The 20,150-nt window shown below is 42.7% G+C and overlaps 2 protein-coding genes and 1 pseudogene across 4 annotated transcripts in view; all 3 read left to right on the forward strand.

Annotated features, from left to right (window-relative positions):
- The first annotated feature begins 853 nt into the window (after positions 1-853).
- LOC147451877 (uncharacterized) lies at positions 854-1,240 on the forward strand. Its single transcript, XM_086519180.1, has one exon. The coding sequence runs from the start codon at positions 854-856 to the stop codon at positions 1,238-1,240; it is 387 nt and encodes a 128-aa protein (XP_086375306.1).
- Positions 1,241-3,748: 2,508 nt separating this feature from the next.
- LOC147451878 (uncharacterized) lies at positions 3,749-4,060 on the forward strand (annotated as a pseudogene).
- Positions 4,061-19,598: 15,538 nt separating this feature from the next.
- The window catches only part of LOC147451879 (RAF-like serine/threonine-protein kinase 24), a 43,265-nt gene continuing 42,713 nt past the window's right edge, over positions 19,599-20,150 (forward strand). For 2 of the 3 annotated variants that reach the window (XM_086517762.1, XM_086517763.1), the window contains exon 1: positions 19,602-20,040. In XM_086517762.1, the coding sequence (XP_086373888.1) occupies positions 19,957-20,040 (84 nt within the window). In that variant the 5' untranslated portion in view covers positions 19,602-19,956. Of the gene's footprint in view, positions 20,041-20,150 lie in introns of all 3 variants that reach the window. The other variant, XM_086517764.1, reaches the window with a different exon arrangement.

Genomic DNA, 20,150 nt, shown 5'->3' on the forward strand with positions numbered 1-20,150 from the left:
TGAAGTGGCATAACCGATTTTTGAGATATTTAGCACATGTTTTTACACCACTAATCAGACTTACAAAGAAAGATGTAGTTTTTGAATGGGGAGAAGAGCAGGGTAGAGCATTCAGGATACTAAAGAAAATGCTGACTATAGCACCTATTTTGATTGTTCCTGATTGGAATTTACCGTTCCATAACTTTGTGGATGTAACTCATGTGGCAGTGGGTACAGCATTCATGCAGGAAACCAGGAGAGGTTGGTTTAGACCAATTTACTATGCCAGTAGGGTATTGACACCTGCAGAGAAGAATTATTCGGTGACTGATAGAGAATGCTTGGGCATGATCTATGCATTGCAGAAATCTAGACATTACCTTTTGGCCAATAGGGTAATTTTCCATGTAGATCATCAGGCTTTTATTTATTTGGTGAACAAACCACATTTGTCAGGAAGGTTAGCCAGATTGATACTGCTATTGCATGAATTTGATTATGTGGTCATACATACTCCTAGACGACTTCATGTTTTGGTTGATTGTCTCAGTAGATTGGAAACAGGTGAAGCTGATTCCTCAAGAGTACCTGACCAATTACTTGATGCAGATCTGTTTTTAGTTCAGGTAACTGACCAGTCAGGGGATTGGTATGAAGATATGTTTCAGGTTTTGGCTGAAGGAGTGTTACCTGAATCTATGACCAAAGATCACAGGAAGAGGATGGCATTGAGAAGTAAACCATTTACATTTATTGCAGGACTTTTATATAAGAGAGGCATTGATCGGGTAATAAGGAGATGTGTGCCACAGTTTGAGCAAAAAGCAGTTTTGGCAGAAGCTCATGCATGGAATGCAGGAGGCCACTTCTCATGAGAGATTACTGCAAGGAAAGTTTTCAAGCAGGACTCTGGTGGCCAACAGTAATTAAAGATGCTCAGGAGTTCAGTAAAAACTGTTTGCTGTGTCAAAGAGATGGCAGGCCATTGAATGTGGATAGAATGCCATTGCAACCTATTTTGCCTTTGGAACCATTCCAAAAATGGGGATTGGATTTTGTTGGTCCAATCAAACCACCTGCCCGATTTACACAAAACAAGAATATCTTGGTTGCAACTGACTATAGTATAAAGTGGGTAGAGACAGTGGCTTTAAGAGACAATAAAGCAAAAAGTGTGGCCAAGTTTTTGTACAGAAACATTATGACCAGGTTTGATTGTCCCATTAAGCTAGTTTCTGATCAAGGAGGACATTTATAAACAAAGTAATGAGTAAACTGACTGAACTGCATATGATTTTGCATAAGAAGTCAACAGTGTACTATCCCCAGGCCAATGGACAAGTAGAAAGTACCAACAAGATTTTGGTCAGGATTATCAGGAAGCTGGTCAATCAGATTGGGTTAAAAAATTGAATTCTACACTTTGGGCTTTTAGAATAGCATACAAAGTTACTACTAGAATGACACCATTCAAGTTAGTGTATTGATTGGAAGCAGTGGTGCCCATGGAATTTATTATGCCAAGTCTCAGGGTTGCAGTTCAGGAAAAGTTGTCTCCTGAAGACTTAGTCAGCTACAAGAAGGAGGCTTTACCTAGGTTGGAAGAGGATAGAATCCATAGCGAGTACATTGTTGACATTATCCAACAAAGGAGACAAGCTTGGATTAACGGAAATATTAAATTCAAAAAATTTTCTCCAAGTGATTGGGTGCTGGTCTATAACGTTAAATTGGGTTTGAGACCAGGTAAACTCAAACTCAGGTGTGTGGGGCCATTCCAAATTGTAAGATCGGTGGGGCCCAATACTTTTTTACTGCGTGATCAGGAGGATACAATTATTCCCAAACCTATCAACGGATTCCGACTTAAACCATTTTTTGGGCAAAGGGACGGGAATCAAGGGGTACATCTTATGAATGATGATTTTTTGATGGTGACTGGTTATGCATGTGAAAGGGTAGCGCGTAATCACAACCTGAGGTACAACCCACTCTTGCATTTTACGACAGGGCTGAGGATGTCGACAATTTGCAACTCCTCTACAAGTGTTAGCCCGGATGCAAGAGCCGATAATAAAATTATTGCCATGTTAAGAAGCTCTGCAAGAAAGACTCGCTTTCAAGGCCCGATGGTGCAAGACCCAAGCTCTGATGATGAACCAGAGATGGTAACCCCTACCCGCATGGTACAACCCAAAGAGGAAGCTTTCTCCGACTACACGTTTCTTGATTTCAAGTATGACTTAGAAAAATTGGTCTCCTTGATTTTTCAAGACTCCCATGGGTGAGTTGGAGAAATAGTCACATGGCCACAATTTACTTGAAGCAACTGCAAACAAATGATGAACAGGTTTTTAGAGAAGACTATTGACTGAAGAGTTAGTAGCTAAGGTGTTTGACCTCTCTACTGCAGAGGATGATGAGTTCAGCAAGGCCAGTGAGAAAGATACGACCAGGGCTTTTGGTCCATCTCAGGGAGAAAGGCATTATTACCAACTGTCAGGAATGAAGAATGCAGTTAGGCTACAACAGGTAAGGTGGTTTATAGGAAGGGTCTTTTTGTTGGTAAAGTCTGAATAGCAGGGAGAACTATGGCATCTTGTTAGCTGCAGAAAGTGGTAGACACATGGGGTGGGCTAATATTTTGTTTGATAGGAAGAAATTTGAAATTTACACAAAGCAAAGAAGGAAAGATAGGACAAATAAGGTTGGACCTTATCTTGTTGCTGTGTTTCAATATGTCAATAACAAAAGCATTTTTCAGGGGAAACAGTCCCAAATTTCACCACAGGTAATTGAAGATGTAGGCTCTTCAATAAAAAGAGAGAAGAGACAGAAATTGTTCTTGGACCACAGATCTGTGCATATAGATAAAGACATTCAAGATCTTTTGATGGACAAGGAGTTTGGAGATTTGTTTTCTGATACTCCAGCAGGTATGCCTGAAAAGCCTGTGATACCTGCAACTGTCAAAACAGGTTTTAAGATCAGGAGACTTCATAAGTTGTCAGAGCAGGTGCCTATAGCTACATTTGGAGATCCTATTTTGGAGAGACCTGCAATTTCTAAAGCTCAGTTTGCTACTGTCTCTTTTGTTGAAGTGCAAACTGCACTAACTTTAGTTAAAGAGTATGTGGAGCAGCAGTCTCTAGATCTCACATTTTTTAGCAGAGAAAATGATGGCCTTCAAACTGAACTGAAGCAGGTCAATGAAGGGGCTTTAAAGGACAAGAAAGCACAGAATGAGATAGAGATTTTGGCTAAAAAGGTTCAAGACTTAACCAAAGCTCAAGAACTGATGAGACAGGAGTTGGACTCTTACAAGCAGGTAGTGTCAATCAGAGAAAAGACTTTAGCCAGAATTACTAAATGGAAGGAGGAGTGGTTCCAAGTACTGCAAGATCAATTGACTGAAATGTCTATTGTTAATGCATCTTTGGAGAGTAGCAATAGGGTACTATTAAGCAGGGTTACAACTTGTAGAAAAGTGGAGGAAAAGATTAGACACATGTCAGAGGAAGAGTTGGATGTAGAAGGCTGGTATGTCAGTTCAGGAGATATTGAGAAAATCAAGAGTGAGGTCATGGAGTATATGAAAGGAGTGTGGGAGCATATTAAAATTAAAATATATGATGTGGTTAGTAAACCCTATCAAGCTTTTGCAGAGGAGGAGTCCAAGGAGGAAATTTTGCTTTTACAGAGACAATTAGCTGATTTGAAGGAGCAGAATGCAGAGTTGCAACAGAAGGTGCAAGTAGAGGTGGAAATGGATACTGCACCAGTTGAGCCAGTTCGAACTACAGTTGAAGTGGAAGCTAAGGATACAGTTCAGTTGTCAGTTTAGGAAACAGTTCAAGGATCAGTTCAGGAAGCAGGTCAGACTGCAGTTTCAGTTCCAGTTATACAGGTTGATGACAGAGAGGATCATGAGAACATGGAAGAACTTTTGTTGAAGAGTGCTGAGGCAATGTCTGAAGATCTAGGTATTGATGCTACATTACTTGAAGCTGCTCAGGATATGGAGGAACAGTCAGGAGATCGTGTTGAAACTGAAGATTCTGGTCTTCAAGGGCAGTAGCAAGAAGAATTTTACTTTGATTTTCAAGCTTGTTTTGTCAAGGGATATTGTGGGTTCTTACAGTGTTTTGCAAACATTGCCACCGGATGTGCCAGGTGTTAGGCCCTGATGCTTCAGTAGTGGTTTATTTACTTTTTGTTTGTAATCAAGGTGGAGACCTCTGAACTCTAGGGGTGTTTTTACACCTATGCTGGTTAGTTTTAGGCGTTTGATTAACTTCTTGGCGCTGCATGGCAGTTAGTAGTAGTTAGTTGTTGGCTTTTTTCGGTGTGTGGATGTCGAATTGTATTCGACAGATGTTGTAGTGTGTGTATTCATGCTGCAGTTGAGGCAATAATACAGTCTAGTTTTCCTTGCTTCAATGATGTTCTGCAGTTTTTTGTTGTGGGGTAAAGCTATGTCGTATGCAGTTTATTGTGTATTTACCCTGAATTACTGTTAGGGAAGTTAGCACCTAACAATGCCCAAGCCAGAAAACTAGCATTAGATTTTGGGCCATGAATAGCTACAGTTTTTTGTGAACTTTGCTAAAAACATGCCTTTGCTTTTGGTGGTCAACTCTCCCACTTACCATCCAATTTTTACAGTAAAATTGGCCAATTGAACAGTATCCGGACAACTAATTGAACCTTAGCTAGACTATGCCACACCGTGATGCCCCGCTGATATAATTATGACTTTCCCGTACTGCACCGGCAAATTTACGGTACCGCTTTAGTAAAAACGGTTCCCATAAAAATCCCGTTTGGTTTCGTTTTTTCTCCAGGTGATCATTTTTAAATCCGACGAAGACTAAAATTAATATTTTTATATTTAAGTCATCCTAAAAAGCACATTGCTCTTCAAAAATGCCGAAAAGCATGAAAAGCTAAAAATAGCGTTTTAAAAAAAATTAAAATTTTCTAAAATTGAACCACGGGTTCCCCTTGTCCACGAGAATAAGAAAGCGGACTCACTTTTCACTAAAAAGCGCTAAAAATCTTGAAAAGCTAAAATAGCGTGAAAAGCACTCGAAAAGCATATTTTTATAAAATTGAACCATAGCTTCCTCGGAACACGTAGATTAAGGATCTGACCTTGCTTTTTGCAAAAAAATACTTAAAAAACATGAAAAACAATAAAAACAACAGCTTTTTTCAAAACTAAACCAAACGTCCGTCTAACCTATTGGAACATGGAAACGGCTTTGGTTTTTACTTTAGAACCTTATAGTACTGTCAATCAAGCATCTTAAATCAAAATTTGACAAAAAAGATATCGAAAACTTTTTCTTTATTTTAAAAGAGACCCGAAAATTGGGGATCTCCTTCATTTTCTAAAGATTAAGCTATAATTTTGGAAATGATCACATGAACATACTTCTCTCTAGCACTGTCCAATGAGCGTGCTTGCTTTTTGCCAAAATTTGCTCGATAAACTAGATGCACTCGAAAGATCTTCAACAACTCAAGTATGCAAGGCATGCCGTCTTCTAAGCATTTTTCACAACATATTCTAGCTTCATACAATCTTTGAGGACTAGCATAACTTTTAGTAGTAAATCTCTCTCTCTCTCTCTCTCTCTCTCTCTCTCTCTCTCTCTCTCTCTCTCTCTCTTTGTCTCTCTCAAGCTGCGACGGAGCTGGGGTGGCCAACGCGTAGTGTCTGAGTCAGTGTAGGGCGCTTGGGCAGCATGTGTAGGTAGAGCTGAGGAGACGCACGCGATTGCTCAGAGTAGAGGAAGAAGAAGGGGAGCATGTGAGGTGAGATAGAAGCAGGTGCGTTTTGCTCCCTCCAGCGCGTCGTGCTAGGATGCCATTGTGACAGGAGCGCGTCGATCGACAAGTAGCCCAGCGCGTGGGAACCGGACCAACCTGGACTTTTCCTTTTTTCAGTGATCTCGACAGCGAATCTGGGGCAGTAATAAATTAATACATGCGTCGCAGACCCAGTATATCTGATACCAATGGTAACGCATGGTACCAATGCATCATAACTCATCCTTTACCATTAAAATGTGATGGTATTTGAATTTTTGGAGCATTTTGGGAATTCATGGTAAAATATTGGGGATAGAAAAGAAGCATATATCTCTTTCCGAATGATATTACAACTATCTATAGGGGATAAATTATTGACTCGGAATTTATAGACCTGTTTCCAAGGGATCAATAGAAGTGAACTGATCTCGAAGATGTAGAAATTTTGAACTGGGATGTCAACACTTCCGCCTTTGAAAGTAAGCCAATGAAGAGTGGATGATGCTGAGTATGTCCAGGGTGTAGGAGAGAGGGAGCTCAAGGTTAGAGTGCATGTGGGTGGTTGAGCTAGTGTGGACATGCAAGCCATCACTCTATAGCCATGCCTTGAGGTTCTCTCTCTCTCTCTCTCTCTCTCTCTCTCTCTCTCTCTCTCTCTCTCTCTCTCTCTCTCTCTCCCCAATATCCCCTGCATCTATAGGCCATGGCCCAAGGCCGCTGGTCCTGCCCTTCCCGACCTACACACAGACAAAACGTATATGGTAAACTCTGTGCGCACCTTTGAGCTCTATGTGCACCACCCAGGTGACCTGCTTAACTTTTCCCCTACTCACCTACATTCCCATAAATCACTCGAAGCTGCAACGAGCTCCCCCAACTCCATCGTCTCTCGCACAAACCGGATCTCTCTCTCTCTCTCTCTCTCTCTCTCTCTCTCTCTCCTTTACACCTGTCCGTAAAAATCTATGCTTCTCTTTCTATCCTCCACTTGGTCTCTCCATATGCGATTATATTTTCCTCTTCCATTCAAAACCAAAGCATCTCCTAAGATTCCTACAAAAAGAAATGAAAAAATCGTTTGAAAGACATATTTTCATTCATTGAATGAATGGCTCCATTTCTTTAACCTCCAAAGCCAACGAACCAATGACTAGTATTAAAGCCATTGTCTAGATCATTTAGTGCTACAACTATTTCCTCATCATTTTCATTAACTAGATGCTTAGCTTGCATTTAGGAAGCTATTGTAATGGTAAACGTTATGACACTTCAATATCTAGATAAATTATCAATTAACCCAATGTTTTAGGTTAGGTTCACTAGCCTCCTAAAATCCCTTTTCAAGCCTACTTTTTCACTGGTAGACTCATGTTGTGAAGAGCATAACCTCAATACATAACCTATAGCCCATAGCCTAGGTGAAGCCTACTACACCCTCAATTTCTTGGATCGAAGCTTATCTACTTCAAATTCCGCCCCATAAGCCCTCGTAATCTACTCCATAAGAAGTCGTATGGCCATTTTCCACTTGTAGAGCACATGCTCCATTATGCGTTTGTAGTGCCACCATGGACTCTGCCATGGACCAAGAAGGAGGAGGTAGGAGCTTGGATTCACCACCCAATTATATAGGAATAGAGTGTGCACCATGAATGATGCACAACATACATAATACAAGGATATAAGCGAGAGACCTTTGCTGCTCTCGTAAAGCAGAGGTTTCTCATGTAATGCATGCAGCCTAGCTTTGAGCACCGACCTCATAGAAGCACACCCATAGGCAATTGGGCTTTATTAATGCAAATATATGCTTTAAAGGATAAAAACAAAGGGGAGGACGTGTGCAAAAGTGCAGAAGAGAGACACAGAGGGAGGGGGGGGGGGGGAAGAGAGAGAGAGAGCTGGCCGAAGCGGATATTTTCATTGCTATCGTGAGCACGATGGGGAGGGAGAGAGGGAGCCTACCCATTTATTGGTGATGATGCGCAGAGCAAGGACCTCTCTCTCTCTCTCTCTCTCTCTCTCTCTCTCTCTCTCTCTCTCTCTATGGTTTGCACGAGAGGCAACAAGTGCAGGACCCGCTTGTCTACATGCTTGGAAAGTGAAGGTTGATAAAGGTGATGGGGAGACGAGGGGGGCAAGACTTGGTTTCATTTGTGCTGGTGCAGCATGCCCCATCGTCGTCATGAAGCCCTTGTAAGGAGCAAGGATGCTGGTGCAAAGTGCCACTTAGATCGTGTTGGACAGACGATGTAAGCAGGGAAGGGCCTTATGTTGGTGCGTGTGAATCGGGTTCCAGAGCTTTTGCTTCTAAATTTGCAAGATTTTGTCGAAATCTTGAAGGGAAATTGATTGAGTATTGCCATTTCAACCCACTATGATTGTAGGTAGGTCGGTTGAAGAAGGTATTAATTATAATTAACTTCAAATAATTAGAAAGACTTCAAAAACAACAATTGACAAAGAAAATGGCTGATTGAACTAGATTGAAACTTTTTAAATTGATCTACCTTTACAAGTTTGAAACCATTGATTGTGGACTTGATTTAGGATCATTTCATTTCCTCAATCAAGTGTCTTGCCCTTTTTGGTTCTACAAGAGTAGTGTCACACAAGCAAGGAGCAAGCACTGGTTTACTCCAACGCTTTTAACACCGCAACAAAAAACCATTATGGATAGGTAGGCATTCAGTGCATAAATCATAATTTTACACTTCGAGCATGGCCACATACTCACCATCCTGCTCATATCATGAAAGAACGGGCTTGAAATCGGCAGCTTAAGAGTTGAAACATCTCACATTCCATCAAGGGGCTTTCTATTACAATCATGTTCGCTTTTCTTCACATTCAAATATCCAACATGTCCCATGCAAATAAGATCGCTTTGTGTGAGTATATTAGAATACCTTTACCATAGATGCTAGCGGTTGACTAAATGTGGTATGAAAGTCAAATACAAATCTTTATAGAATATTTCTTGGATCTCTTTTCGAGAAATTACTAGCATGGAACTAAAATCTTAAAGAGAATTTCCATGTAATGTGGAAAGAACTAAGTGATGTCTCTTTGCCATTACTCAAAAGTACATCGCTTATCTATTGGAGTAATTCAAACTTGTAATTTTTTTTGCATGACTTTGATACATAATTTTTGCGAGCTCCTTGGTTGTCCATCTATATACTCTATTAAAACGCAAGGTTCCATCAGGTGGTTTCAAATGCTTGCAGCCCACGGCACGAGACCTATGGGACCACACTCAAAGTTGCTGCTCAGAATTGTATGGTGCTCAATGTGCGCTTCCTGATCTGCCAACAATGCTGCAAACGTCGCTAGCTTCACCAAAGTGGGATGCCTGTAATGCGGACGGCTGCCTTGAATTGCGGGCAACCATGACAGTCATGGGCACTACCTTAATGAACGCACGATGCATGCCAAGCCCCGCCTTGAACTGCGGGTGATCAATGAGGGTCCTACCCCTTATACTCTTCCAAGCGAGCATTTTGTGCGTTGCCTTAATGAACGTAGGAATATGCATGCCAAGCCCTGCCTTGAACTGCGGGCGATGATCAACAAGGGTCCTCCCCCTTATACGTTTTCTTCGGCCCTCCAGTGGAGGAGGCTAGGGACGCAGCGGAGGGAGACGACGGAGATGCAGCACCCATGGTAGAGACCGGCTACGTGTAGTCAATATCACCCACGGGGGAGTGGCCATGAACACGCACAAGCTCATGGGCATGCTGATCTCATGTTGGTAGTTCCGTTATCTAAATGCAGGGAGCTAATCTCATGGTGGCAGGTATGAGAGCAAAACAAGAGCAGCCAAACAGTCTTGGCATAGGAGGACTCAACAAGAGTGTGCAATGTGGTGATCAGAGGCGGATCTCCCTTCATACTACTATTGTAGATGACAAGTTCAAGATTGGCACAGTTGCATTATCTTCTTCTCCCGCTCCCTCTCCCTCTCTCTCTCACACACACATTCACAACATTTTATCGGATTCTCCAGATATGAAATTACTATTTGGGTCATTTTGGCCTTTTGAGGATGTTTAACATACCATTTCATCTCTCTCTCTCTCTCTCTCTCTCTCTCTCTCTCTCTCTCTCTCTCTCTCTCTCTCTCACACACACACACACACACACACACACACATTGTGCAGGTTGGCTAGCTAGCCGTCTGAGGTGGATGAGCACCTTTATTATCTTTGAAGAAGGTAGCTTCTTGCAATGGTGGAAAAGCTCAAAGTTATGTGGGTATGGACAAGAATACATTCGAGACCATCTGCAAACTGTTGTACTAGATTCTATGGGACGGCTCAAGGAGTCTTTGGCAACCTACTCTTTGATGACATTATCCATTGTGCTCAACTAGGCGATGCACGTAATAGGGGCGCGGGGGGGCCGGGGGGGTGGTTGGTTGTAGTAGTTATCAGAACGTGGTAGGGTCATGAATTTTGCAAGAAGAAGCTCTTGCAGTGACGACAACAAGCGAAGCTCAAAATCTAACAAGTGATGGACAACAAGCAATTTTCTAGTACCATTGTGGGATTGTAATTGATATTGGCTGGGATTTTCAATTTCAATTGGAGAATAATACTACACACAAGCTACACTAAATTATATCAAGAGTTTGTGTTACTACTTATTTAGGGTATAAAAGCACCAGTGGACTCTCTAAGGGTCGAGTCGTACTCAGTGTAAGCAGGGGCAAGGGAAGAAAGGCCGACCTTAGTGTAAGCAGGGGTAAGGGAAGAAAGGCCGACCTTAGTGTAAGTAGGGGCAAGGGAAGAAAGCCGCAGAGACAAACAACTTGGGCCACATAGCATGATTCGATTACCAATAGATTTTCCCATTATTTTTCAAGAACAAATACTTTTGTTAAGGAGGAGTCATGTGTGGACCACCCATAATGGCGGTGCATCTTTAACGAGCACCATTATAGGCCATGAAAGAATGGATGATGTTGAGCGAGTCCGTGGTTTAGGGTTAAAGATGCCAAGGGTTGAAGTGCCTGTTGATGGCCTGGTTAACATGGACATGCAGGCCAACACTATATAACCATCCTCATATTATGCATGCCGCACGATGCATGGTGCACTCTCTATCCCACTATAGTTGGGCGGTGAAGCCGAGCTCCTTATCTCCTCCTCAACTCCTAGTCTTACCTTTAATATATGCGCATACCCTAAGTGCTCAGCCTATGTGGTGCAAACTGGTCTCCACCCCTTTTTTGACTGAACTAGACACAATTTATCATCCAATTGTTGCTCTCCTGTTGATGCCCCAAAGTGTCCAACAACGGAGCCTATGTTTTGGGCACACATGGTTGTCACTCCCATTTAGCAACTATCCTTCACAGCTATTGCCGGCATGCAAGTAGCATTGGTTCTGTCAAGCTCCTTAACCATGAGTGATTTTTGTTTGTAGCACTCCTCTCATGGACCCTATGAGCTTCTTTGAGTAGTGACAAGCAACACCAATGGTAGCCACCTTGTGAAGGGTTTTTGCCCTAGGTTGTATATAAGACCACCACTCTAGGGAAAGAACTATCTTTGCATTAGCACACTCAGTAATACTACTTTGTGTCTTGTGTGCTCTTGAGCTCTTGAGCTTCTCCTTCGTCTACTGTCTACTGTACCTTCAAGGCAATTCATGTAGCCATGTTCTCAACAAGGCTTTCTTCAATTAGGACACCACTAGGGTCACCTTTAAGACTTATATCACAAAGAGACTATCTAGATGATTCAAAACTTTTGACATATTTCAACGTTGCCAATGATGTCAATGAAACATGTTAAATCAATGCTTTAGTTAGGTAACCCTCTCACATTACATTTTATATCTATCGGGGATTGATACAGAACGAGCTTTGGAGTGAACTTTCTTTGGATACTCTATCAACCAAATCTAGTAAAAGAATCTTGCTATGAAAACTTGCTTTCAAAAAGCTAACTCTAAACAGAACCTTTAGAGCGAGCTTTTTTTTTTCTCTCCCTCTCCTCTCTCACTCCCCTTGTGTCTCGCTCTACCTCTCCCTATCTCTATTTCTCCCTGTCATAAAATCTAATATCTAACCAACCCAAATGTTTTTCTTATATTAAATTGATCATTTAATGTGGGAGAATAAATGGGAACAAGGGTTAGAATATAGACATGTACTTATGGATCTATCTCAACACGAGACCAAGGTTAAAAGGTCCAAATGAGAGATGGTATGTCAAAGAGCAATGTTAGCTAATGGATCTTAAAGACCTTAAAACGTTAGTGTTAAAAGTCCTTTGACCTTAGGCAAGTTACGGATGTACTTGAGGTGGGAACCCGGCCCAAGCTTGAGGTGCTTGTCGTGCTTGCTGACTAAGGTGCTTGTCGTGCTTGCTAACTAAGGTGCTTAAGGTGCTAAATGTCTAAGGTGCTAAGGTGCTCCATGACTAAGGAGCTTGAGGGGATTGAGGAGTTCCAAAATTCAAACTAGATCCCTACTCAAGGGGGGGCGCGCCCTCATTGTAGGGGCATGAGAGAGAACACACACACACCCTCACACAAGGCAAGCTTGGTCTAAATAAGTAACAAGGACACTTGTCAAGTTCCTCTCCATGTTGCCCTCATGATGTGCCTAAAGCCTATTGGTTGGCCTCTCAAGGGATACAATGGTAATTTAGATAATTTAATTAATTGTTTATGCATTCATCAAGTCCTCTCTTAAAGGGGAAAGGGGGACACTTGTCCCAAGGCTAGCATGGTTGCTTGATATGCATCCTGCATGTGATTGGCTAGGCTTGTAGGGGTCCAATCATCTTCCAGCACGAGCTACAAGGGGGGTCGACCAAGGAAGCTAGGGGCTAGCTTGGGGGGTATACTCTCCCTCCCCTCCCCTCCCCCCCCCCCCCCCCCCCCCCCCCCCCCACACACACACACACACACACTCATTGTGTGAAGTGCAAAGTGCAAGAGCTCCATCTCCTTCTGCAAGCTTGTTGAGAAGTTGAGATCCTACACCAACACTCTTGGCTACGGAAAGCAAATCCAACCAAGAGCCATGCTCCAATGCTTAAGCTTGCCATCTTCTTCATCATCATTATTATGCTATGCTATGCAAGAAGAGTGATGATAAGTGAGGAACTATCACTTTCTCGTATGATACTTCTTCTTCCTCTTCCCTACCTTCATTCCCCGCTAGCTCTCTCCACCTTCGAAGGTGTTTGAGGCCTTGGGACTGAGGCCGGGGATGGTTAATGCTTTCACAAGATTATGTTGTGCTCGCGATGCATGAAGCTTTCCATCTTCATGGATGACAATAACCAAGAGAGTAGAATGAACATTGAAAGCTTTGATTTTGCACATGAAGGTGCTAATGATGATGCCCCCATGTTTGTTATTTATCTTGTTACTAGGTTGCAGCAAGCTATTGGCAACCCTACTTTGCAAGCCGAAGTTACTCAATAACTTCGTGCTTATGGGATTTCCCTTCCTCTCCAAGAGGAAAGAGAGTTTAGGAGGCCTCTTGATGAGACTCCCAAAAGAAAACTCTCTCCCATAAGAGAGGAGGAATCCAAAGAACAAAAAAGAAGTGAATCCCTAAGTTCCTTTGAAGATGTGGCTCCACGAAGACGACGGTCTAGACGATTGCCAACTCCTCCCAAGAGGAAACGGTCAATCCATAGTCCTTCTCCTCGTCACTCCGAAAGGGAAGAGAGGAAACAAAGGAAGAAAAGGGCAAGAAAGAGGTCACCCTCTTCTCCTTCTTCTTCACCTTGCTCCTCTTTCAACGAAAGAAATGGATATTCTCCTAGAGAATACAAGAGGAGAGGCCATCACAAATCCTACCCTATGTAGAGAAGGTCACAAAATCTCAAGAAGTTCAAAGAGTATCTCTTTTCTTATCTATGATGGCACCTTTGGTGCCATCGACAAAGTATTGGCCTTCATCTAGCAATTCGATGCGGCCTTTGGAGATGAGGGCTTCATAGAGTCCTCCAAATGTAGCTATGCACTTCTAGAAATCTGCTCGCCAATGGTGGGCTAGCCTTCGTGGCAATGGCGAAGCCCCAAAGACATGGAAAACTCTACGAGTTTCCATCGTGAAGCAATTCCTTGCAAGCGATGCAAAGGACTGAGTGCTTACCGGAATGGCGGAGTTTGAAGCTGCTCTCCCATGAGTCTATCCACAAATATATGGACAAGTTTTGGAATTTACATCTCAAGGCTACTAACTTTCAAAAGATAGACTTCGCCGAGCACTATGGTTGCTTTGCGCATCAATTTCAGACAAGGGGCTAAAAGGAATGCCAAGCCCATGGAAAGCAAAGACAAAAATGATGCAAAGGGGAAAAACAATGCCCAAAACTCTTCCCAAGGCAATTCCAACAACAACAACAACCGGTCCAAGGAGAAGGGAGTTTACAAAGGTAAAAGTAAACTCTCTCCTGAAGTGCTAGAAGCTTGCCCCAAAAGAAATGCCCGCAATGAGACTCCAAGAGCTTCCATGATCGAAGCTGCAAAAGAGGATGCTCATTGCAAAAGATCACATCTCTCCTATGCTTGGGGAAGGGTAAGGGAGCATGATGCCTTCATCCTGTTTGACCTTGGCTCTACTCACAATTTCATATCCACGCAGTTGGCCACTAAGTTAGGCATTCAACCTCATGAGATGGGAGATGTAGTTGTAGTCCATGGAGACTTCAAGGGGCAAGAAGCCGTAGTTACTCCCTTAATTGGGAAGTTGAGGCTTCGTGTCCACTATGATAGATGAGTATGCTACTGACCCTGACTTTAAAATTATAATGTCAGCCCTTGCCTTAGGGAAGAAAGAGGAACCATTCACCTTGCAGGATGGTTGTCTTCTCCATGGCAACAGGCTATGTGTTACTCACTCCCTTCGTAAGAAAGTTATGTATGAATCCCATGCTCCTCCATATGCGGGGCATCGAGGGATCAACCTACTCTTCGAGGAGTAGAAACATACTTCTATTGGCCTACCATGAAAGTAGACATACAGAAGTATGTTCAAAATGTGTGGTGTGCCAAAAGACCAAGTATAATAGAGGAAGCAACCTGGATTACTCCAGCCATTGCCAATCCCTAATTCATCATGGGAGAGTATATCCATGGATTTTATCTTTGGATTACCCGAGTCTATCCATGGGAATACGGGAATATGGACAATAGTCGACAGGTTTAGCAAGCAAGCACACTTTATTCTTGTCAAAAAGACTCTTAAGGCACACAAATGGCAACCCTCTTCATATCTCAGATTTTCAAACATCATGGATTGCCAACATCCATCGTGTCAGATAGAGATCCTAGAATGACTAGTGATTTCTAGAAAGGTCTCTTTGAAAATATAGGTACAAGATTGAATTTCTCTTTGGCCTATCACCCACAAACGGATGGCCAAAGTGAGATAGCCAATCTTACGATTCTCGATCTACTAGAGACTTATGTTAGTGAAGTAGATCAACGCTCACAATAGGAGAAGTACTTACCCCTTGTAGAGTATGCATACGATAATACTGTCCATAACATTATGGGAAGGTACCTTTTGAGATCATAGAGGGAATACCTAAAAGTCCCTTGCTACTTAAAGTACATGGGAAGATCTTTCCTGCTGATGAGTATAGCTGTGACCTACAAGAATCTTTCCAAAAGGTTAAGGAGGCTATATCCATCTCTCAACAAAGGCAAAAGGCTATTGTTGGATAAGCACAGAAGGGTCTTAACATTCAAAGAAAATGATTGGGTCTTACTCGAGTTTCCCAAGGCTCGATTGAGGCAAACAACGGGCAAAAATCCTACGGGCCATCAAAAGTATTATGCTAAGTTAGCTAAAAGATACTATAGTCCTTTTCAAATCTTGAAGCCCAATCAATGAGATGGCATATCAACTCAAGTTGCCCAACCATTGGCTCATACACAATGCTTTTCATGTGAGCCTACTTAAGCCCTACAAAGGAGAGCCACCACAAGAACCATTTATTGAAGACCCCCCAAAAATCGAAGACCAAGAAGAGGTGTTACGACCCGAAGCTATCCTTTGGCATGAGGACAAGGTACTACGACATGGTAAGATTATCCGATGGTACCTTATTAAGTTCAAAAATTATCCTTTTAAAGATGCTAGATGGATGCAAGGAATACAACTTAAGGATACTACGAACCTTGTCGATGCTTACAATGCTACATTAGAGTAAGTAAATGTACATGTTTCTTTTAGATGATCAATGTTTTTGTCTTGTAGGACTAATTCTCTTTTTATTGTGCACAAATTTAAGTAGTATGCATGCTTAGAATCATGTTCATGATGACGACGTCTCTCAAAGACCAAGTAGAATTTGTCACTTTACTTTGGGAGAATGAAATGGACTAAAGAGCAGACATGCTTGCGGCAACTAAGTCTTCCAAGCCCCAAATGGATTAGTCATCTATCTTGGAATGATGTCGTAGGGTAAAAAAAGGGATCCTCTGGCCGCTAAGAAACATCGAATAATGGCTAAGGCTTTATCTCTTCTACCTCATAGTCAAGGATGACTATGATTTAGGTAATGTCATAAAATCTAATATCTAACCAACCCAGATGATTTCTCATATTAAACTAATCATTTAATGTGGGAGAATAAACGGAAACAAGGGTTAGAATTTAGACATGTAATTATGGATCTATCTCAACACGGGGCCAAGGCTAAAAGGTCCAAATGAGAGATGGTATGTCAAAGAGGAATGCTAGCTAATGGAGCTTAAAGACCTTAAGGTTAGCTTTATTAAAGATCTCCAAAGGTTAGTGCTAAAAGTCCTTTGACCTTAGGCAAACTAGGGCTGTGCTTGAGTGGAAACCCTGCCCAAGCTTGAGGTGCTTGTTGTGCTTGCTGAAACTAAGGTGCTTAAGGTGCTAAATGACTAAGGTGCTAAGGTGCTCCATGACTAAGGTGCTTGAGGAGTTCCAAAATTCAAACTAGATCCCTACTCAAGGGGGGGCGAGCCCTCATTGTAGGGGCATGAGAGAGAACACATACACACCCTCACACAAGGCAAGCTTGGTCTAAAGAAGTAACAAGGACACTTGTCAATTTCCTCTCTATGTTGCCCTCATGATGTGCCTAAAGCCTATTGGTTGACCTCTCAAGGGGTACAATGATAATTTAGATAATTCAATTAATTGTTTATGCATTCATCAAGTCCTCTCTCTCAAAGGGAAAAGGGGGACACTTGTCCCAAGGCTAGCATGGTTGCTTGATATGCACCCTACATGTGGTTGGCTAGGCTTGTAGGGGTCCAATCATCTTCCAGCACGAGCTACAAGGGGGGGTCGACCAAGGAAGCTAGGGGCTAGCTTGGGGGGTATACTCCCCCCCCCCCCCCCCCCCACACACACACACACACACACTCATTGTGTGCAGTGCAAAGTGCAAGAGCTTCATCTCCTTCTACAAGCTTGTTGAGAAGTTGAGAGCCTACACCAACACTCTTGGCTATGGAATGCAAATCCAACCAAGAGCCATGCTCCAATGCTTAAGCTTGCCATCTTCTTCATCATCATTATTATGCTATGCTATGCAAGAACAGTGATGATAAGTGAGGAACTATCACTTTCTCGTATGATATTTCTTCTTCCTCTTTCCTACCCCGATTCTCCGCTAGCTCTTGAAGTGCGCGAGCGAGAGCGTGTATGCAGCAATGGAGAAGAGAGGAGACCTTGTGTTTGCACGGGCTAAAACTCACTCTCTACATGTGAGCCCCCTTATTCTATTATGTACATAATGAATAAGTATAGTGGGCGGGCACCTGGCCTAACCGGCCACATGGGGCTTTACCCCAACAGCTCTCTCCCAAGACCTTCTAAGGTGTCTGAGGCCTTGGGACGGAGGCTGAGGATGGTCAATGCTTTCACAAGATTATCTTCATTGCATCACTTAGGTCACAAGGAACACAAAGATTGTATTGTACCAAGTCTCTCTTGATGGGAGAACCTATAATACAAAAGCCTATTAGAGGGCGGGCCGGCTCACATAAATTGGGTCCTCAACTGTTGTCAAGTTTTCTAACTCTCTCTCTTGCAAAAGTATCGTTCATGCCAAGTTAATTAAATACGGAATTAAATATATGGTTATGTTGCTACCGCTAATTAAGTTCACCCTCTATGTTCTCAAAGTAGTCTCATGAAAATGCTCACTCTAATTCTCATAATTCTGCTATTCTCAAAGTTCATAGGCCATTTTCAGTACCCCCCCCCCCCCCCCCCCTCTCTCTCTCTCTCTTTATCCCTCTCTCCTTCCCTCTATATATATAGATATCTTCCCCTTCTCTCTCTCTCTCTCTCTACTTGAGGGAGAGAGAGAGAGAGAGAGAGGGAGGGAGAGGGAGGTATATATAAAGGGAGAGAGAGAGAGAGAGAGAGAGAGAGAGGGTTTGACAGGGAGAGGAATGAAGGATTAGAGAGAGAGAGAGAGAGAGAGAGAGAGAGAGGGTTTGAGAGGGAGAGGAATGAAGGATTAGAGAGAGAGAGAGAGAGAGAGAGAGAGAGGGAGAGAGAGAGAGAGAGAGAGAGAAGGAGACAAAAGGGGAGCCAGAGAGAGGAGATAGAGAGAGGGGAGAGGGAGAGACAAAAAGCTCACTTTGAAAACTTTGTTTGGAGTTAGCTTTAAGAGCGAGCTTTTTATTAGATTTGGTTAGTAGAGCAATATCCAAAAAAAAACTCGCTCCAAATCTCACTTCTATCTACCAATGTTGAAGAAGACAAACATACAAAAGAAGCAACACTCCGATGACGTTGTAGATTGCCTCACGTTTTTGCTGGTCTCTACAAGGTATCTTCATATCTCGAAAAATTTGTATCACACATACGGCTATAGCATATTTCCTTTTCTCACACTATCAACATATCAATCAAATTGTTGCCACAAACTGGTTCGTAGGCTTTGAATGACCTATGAATGTAACATCCACTCTTATAGGTCGTCATGGACAAAATCGAGCAAGTGGTTTTACCCGATGCATTTCATAGCTTGGAAGCATGTATTGAACTTCCAACTAGCCATTTCATGATTGCATCACCCTTAAGTGTGCTGAGGCTCTTTCTTTGTGTTTTTGTGGAAACTCTTCCAACTTCGTTGCTTCAATTCCATCAACCTTGAAGTTCTCTGAACAAATCTTTCCATCTATCACATTTAAATGAATTTCTTTGTGATGTAACATAACCACGGAATTGCACATGCTAACCAATCTCTCAACTCTCTTGTTATGGAGTATTTGTTGGTAAGGCGATGGTGATGGACCAATGCCCCTTCTTCAAGCCCTCCTCCATATGCGCAATAATGAGGCCGCTATAGCAAGGCCCTTACAAAGCTGTTTATAATCTTTCAGATGCCAACCTATCTTTTTATAGACGGTTTTCAGTCCATCATTCGCGGCATCAGATTCTTTGGTTCTACTTTCGTCATGACTCATATGGAGACTTGGTCACCTTTGTTCTACAAGAGGCCACATTGTAATCTAGGGGCAGTGTTGAAGAGCGGAGGCCTTTGTTTTCGCGCAAAGGCTCCCTAGATGGCGCATAGGGCTGCTGCTTTGCAATTAGTTGGAGGACTGGATAGCCTAGCCTAGGGGTGGTTTTGTTTGCTCTACGCGAAGGCCTAGCAATTCTGGACTCTGGAGGCTTTTAAAAGCACAAACTCGACAGAAAGTAGATGCCTTCCAATGACACGTGGCTTTACTTTTGGAAAGGTTGCTCCTCTTGTCCGATGGAGGCCGATGTGGCAGTGCCAGCTAGGCCGAGACCAAACTTTTATGCTCTCCCCCTCTCTTTCTCAGCCTCCCATTGCCTGCAATCAAAGTGGAAAAGCTTTCTGTATGATTTTCTCTTCGCTTCACATCAGCAGCAAGTGGAGCTCGATTTCCATCGGTATTCGGAAACCCTAATTTTAACACAGCTTCCTCACACACAGATGCATATCCTTGCGCGCGCTTGCGCTTGAAAGCGAACATCTTTTCTGTTCAAGATTGCAGTGCATTTTCTTTCAAGCTTCCTTGCTCCCTCATTTTGGCAAAAGCATCAGAGGATCACAGTTAAGCTTCGATACAGAGCTATGCAAACTTCAATCAGAGCTTGATCGCCTACTGGAAGAATGCGTCAATGACAGGTAATCACTCTTTATACTTTTGGAGATGGAAATATTACAGGAGGAGAATGGGAAATACGCCACTAGAACCTTGTCAGACGGCGCTGCTGCAAGCTCCTCAGGTGCTAAGGTGAGGACGTCTTTCTATTTGGCACTTACTGATTCTCTCCTGGAAGTCTAAAAGAATGCTTGCAACCTGCTCAGCTTAGATCGTAGCTGGTTGGATCCTGCATAAAAGAG

The sequence above is a fragment of the Adiantum capillus-veneris genome, chromosome 8 (genome assembly GCF_014529385.1).
Source record: "Adiantum capillus-veneris isolate H3 chromosome 8, ASM1452938v2, whole genome shotgun sequence".
NCBI classification, from domain to species: domain Eukaryota; kingdom Viridiplantae; phylum Streptophyta; class Polypodiopsida; order Polypodiales; family Pteridaceae; genus Adiantum; species Adiantum capillus-veneris.

What these genes read in the sequence shown, in the direction of transcription:
- LOC147451877 (XM_086519180.1), top strand. Translation starts at nt 854, where the DNA reads ATGAGAGATTACTGCAAGGAAAGTTTTCAAGCAGGACTCTGGTGGCCA.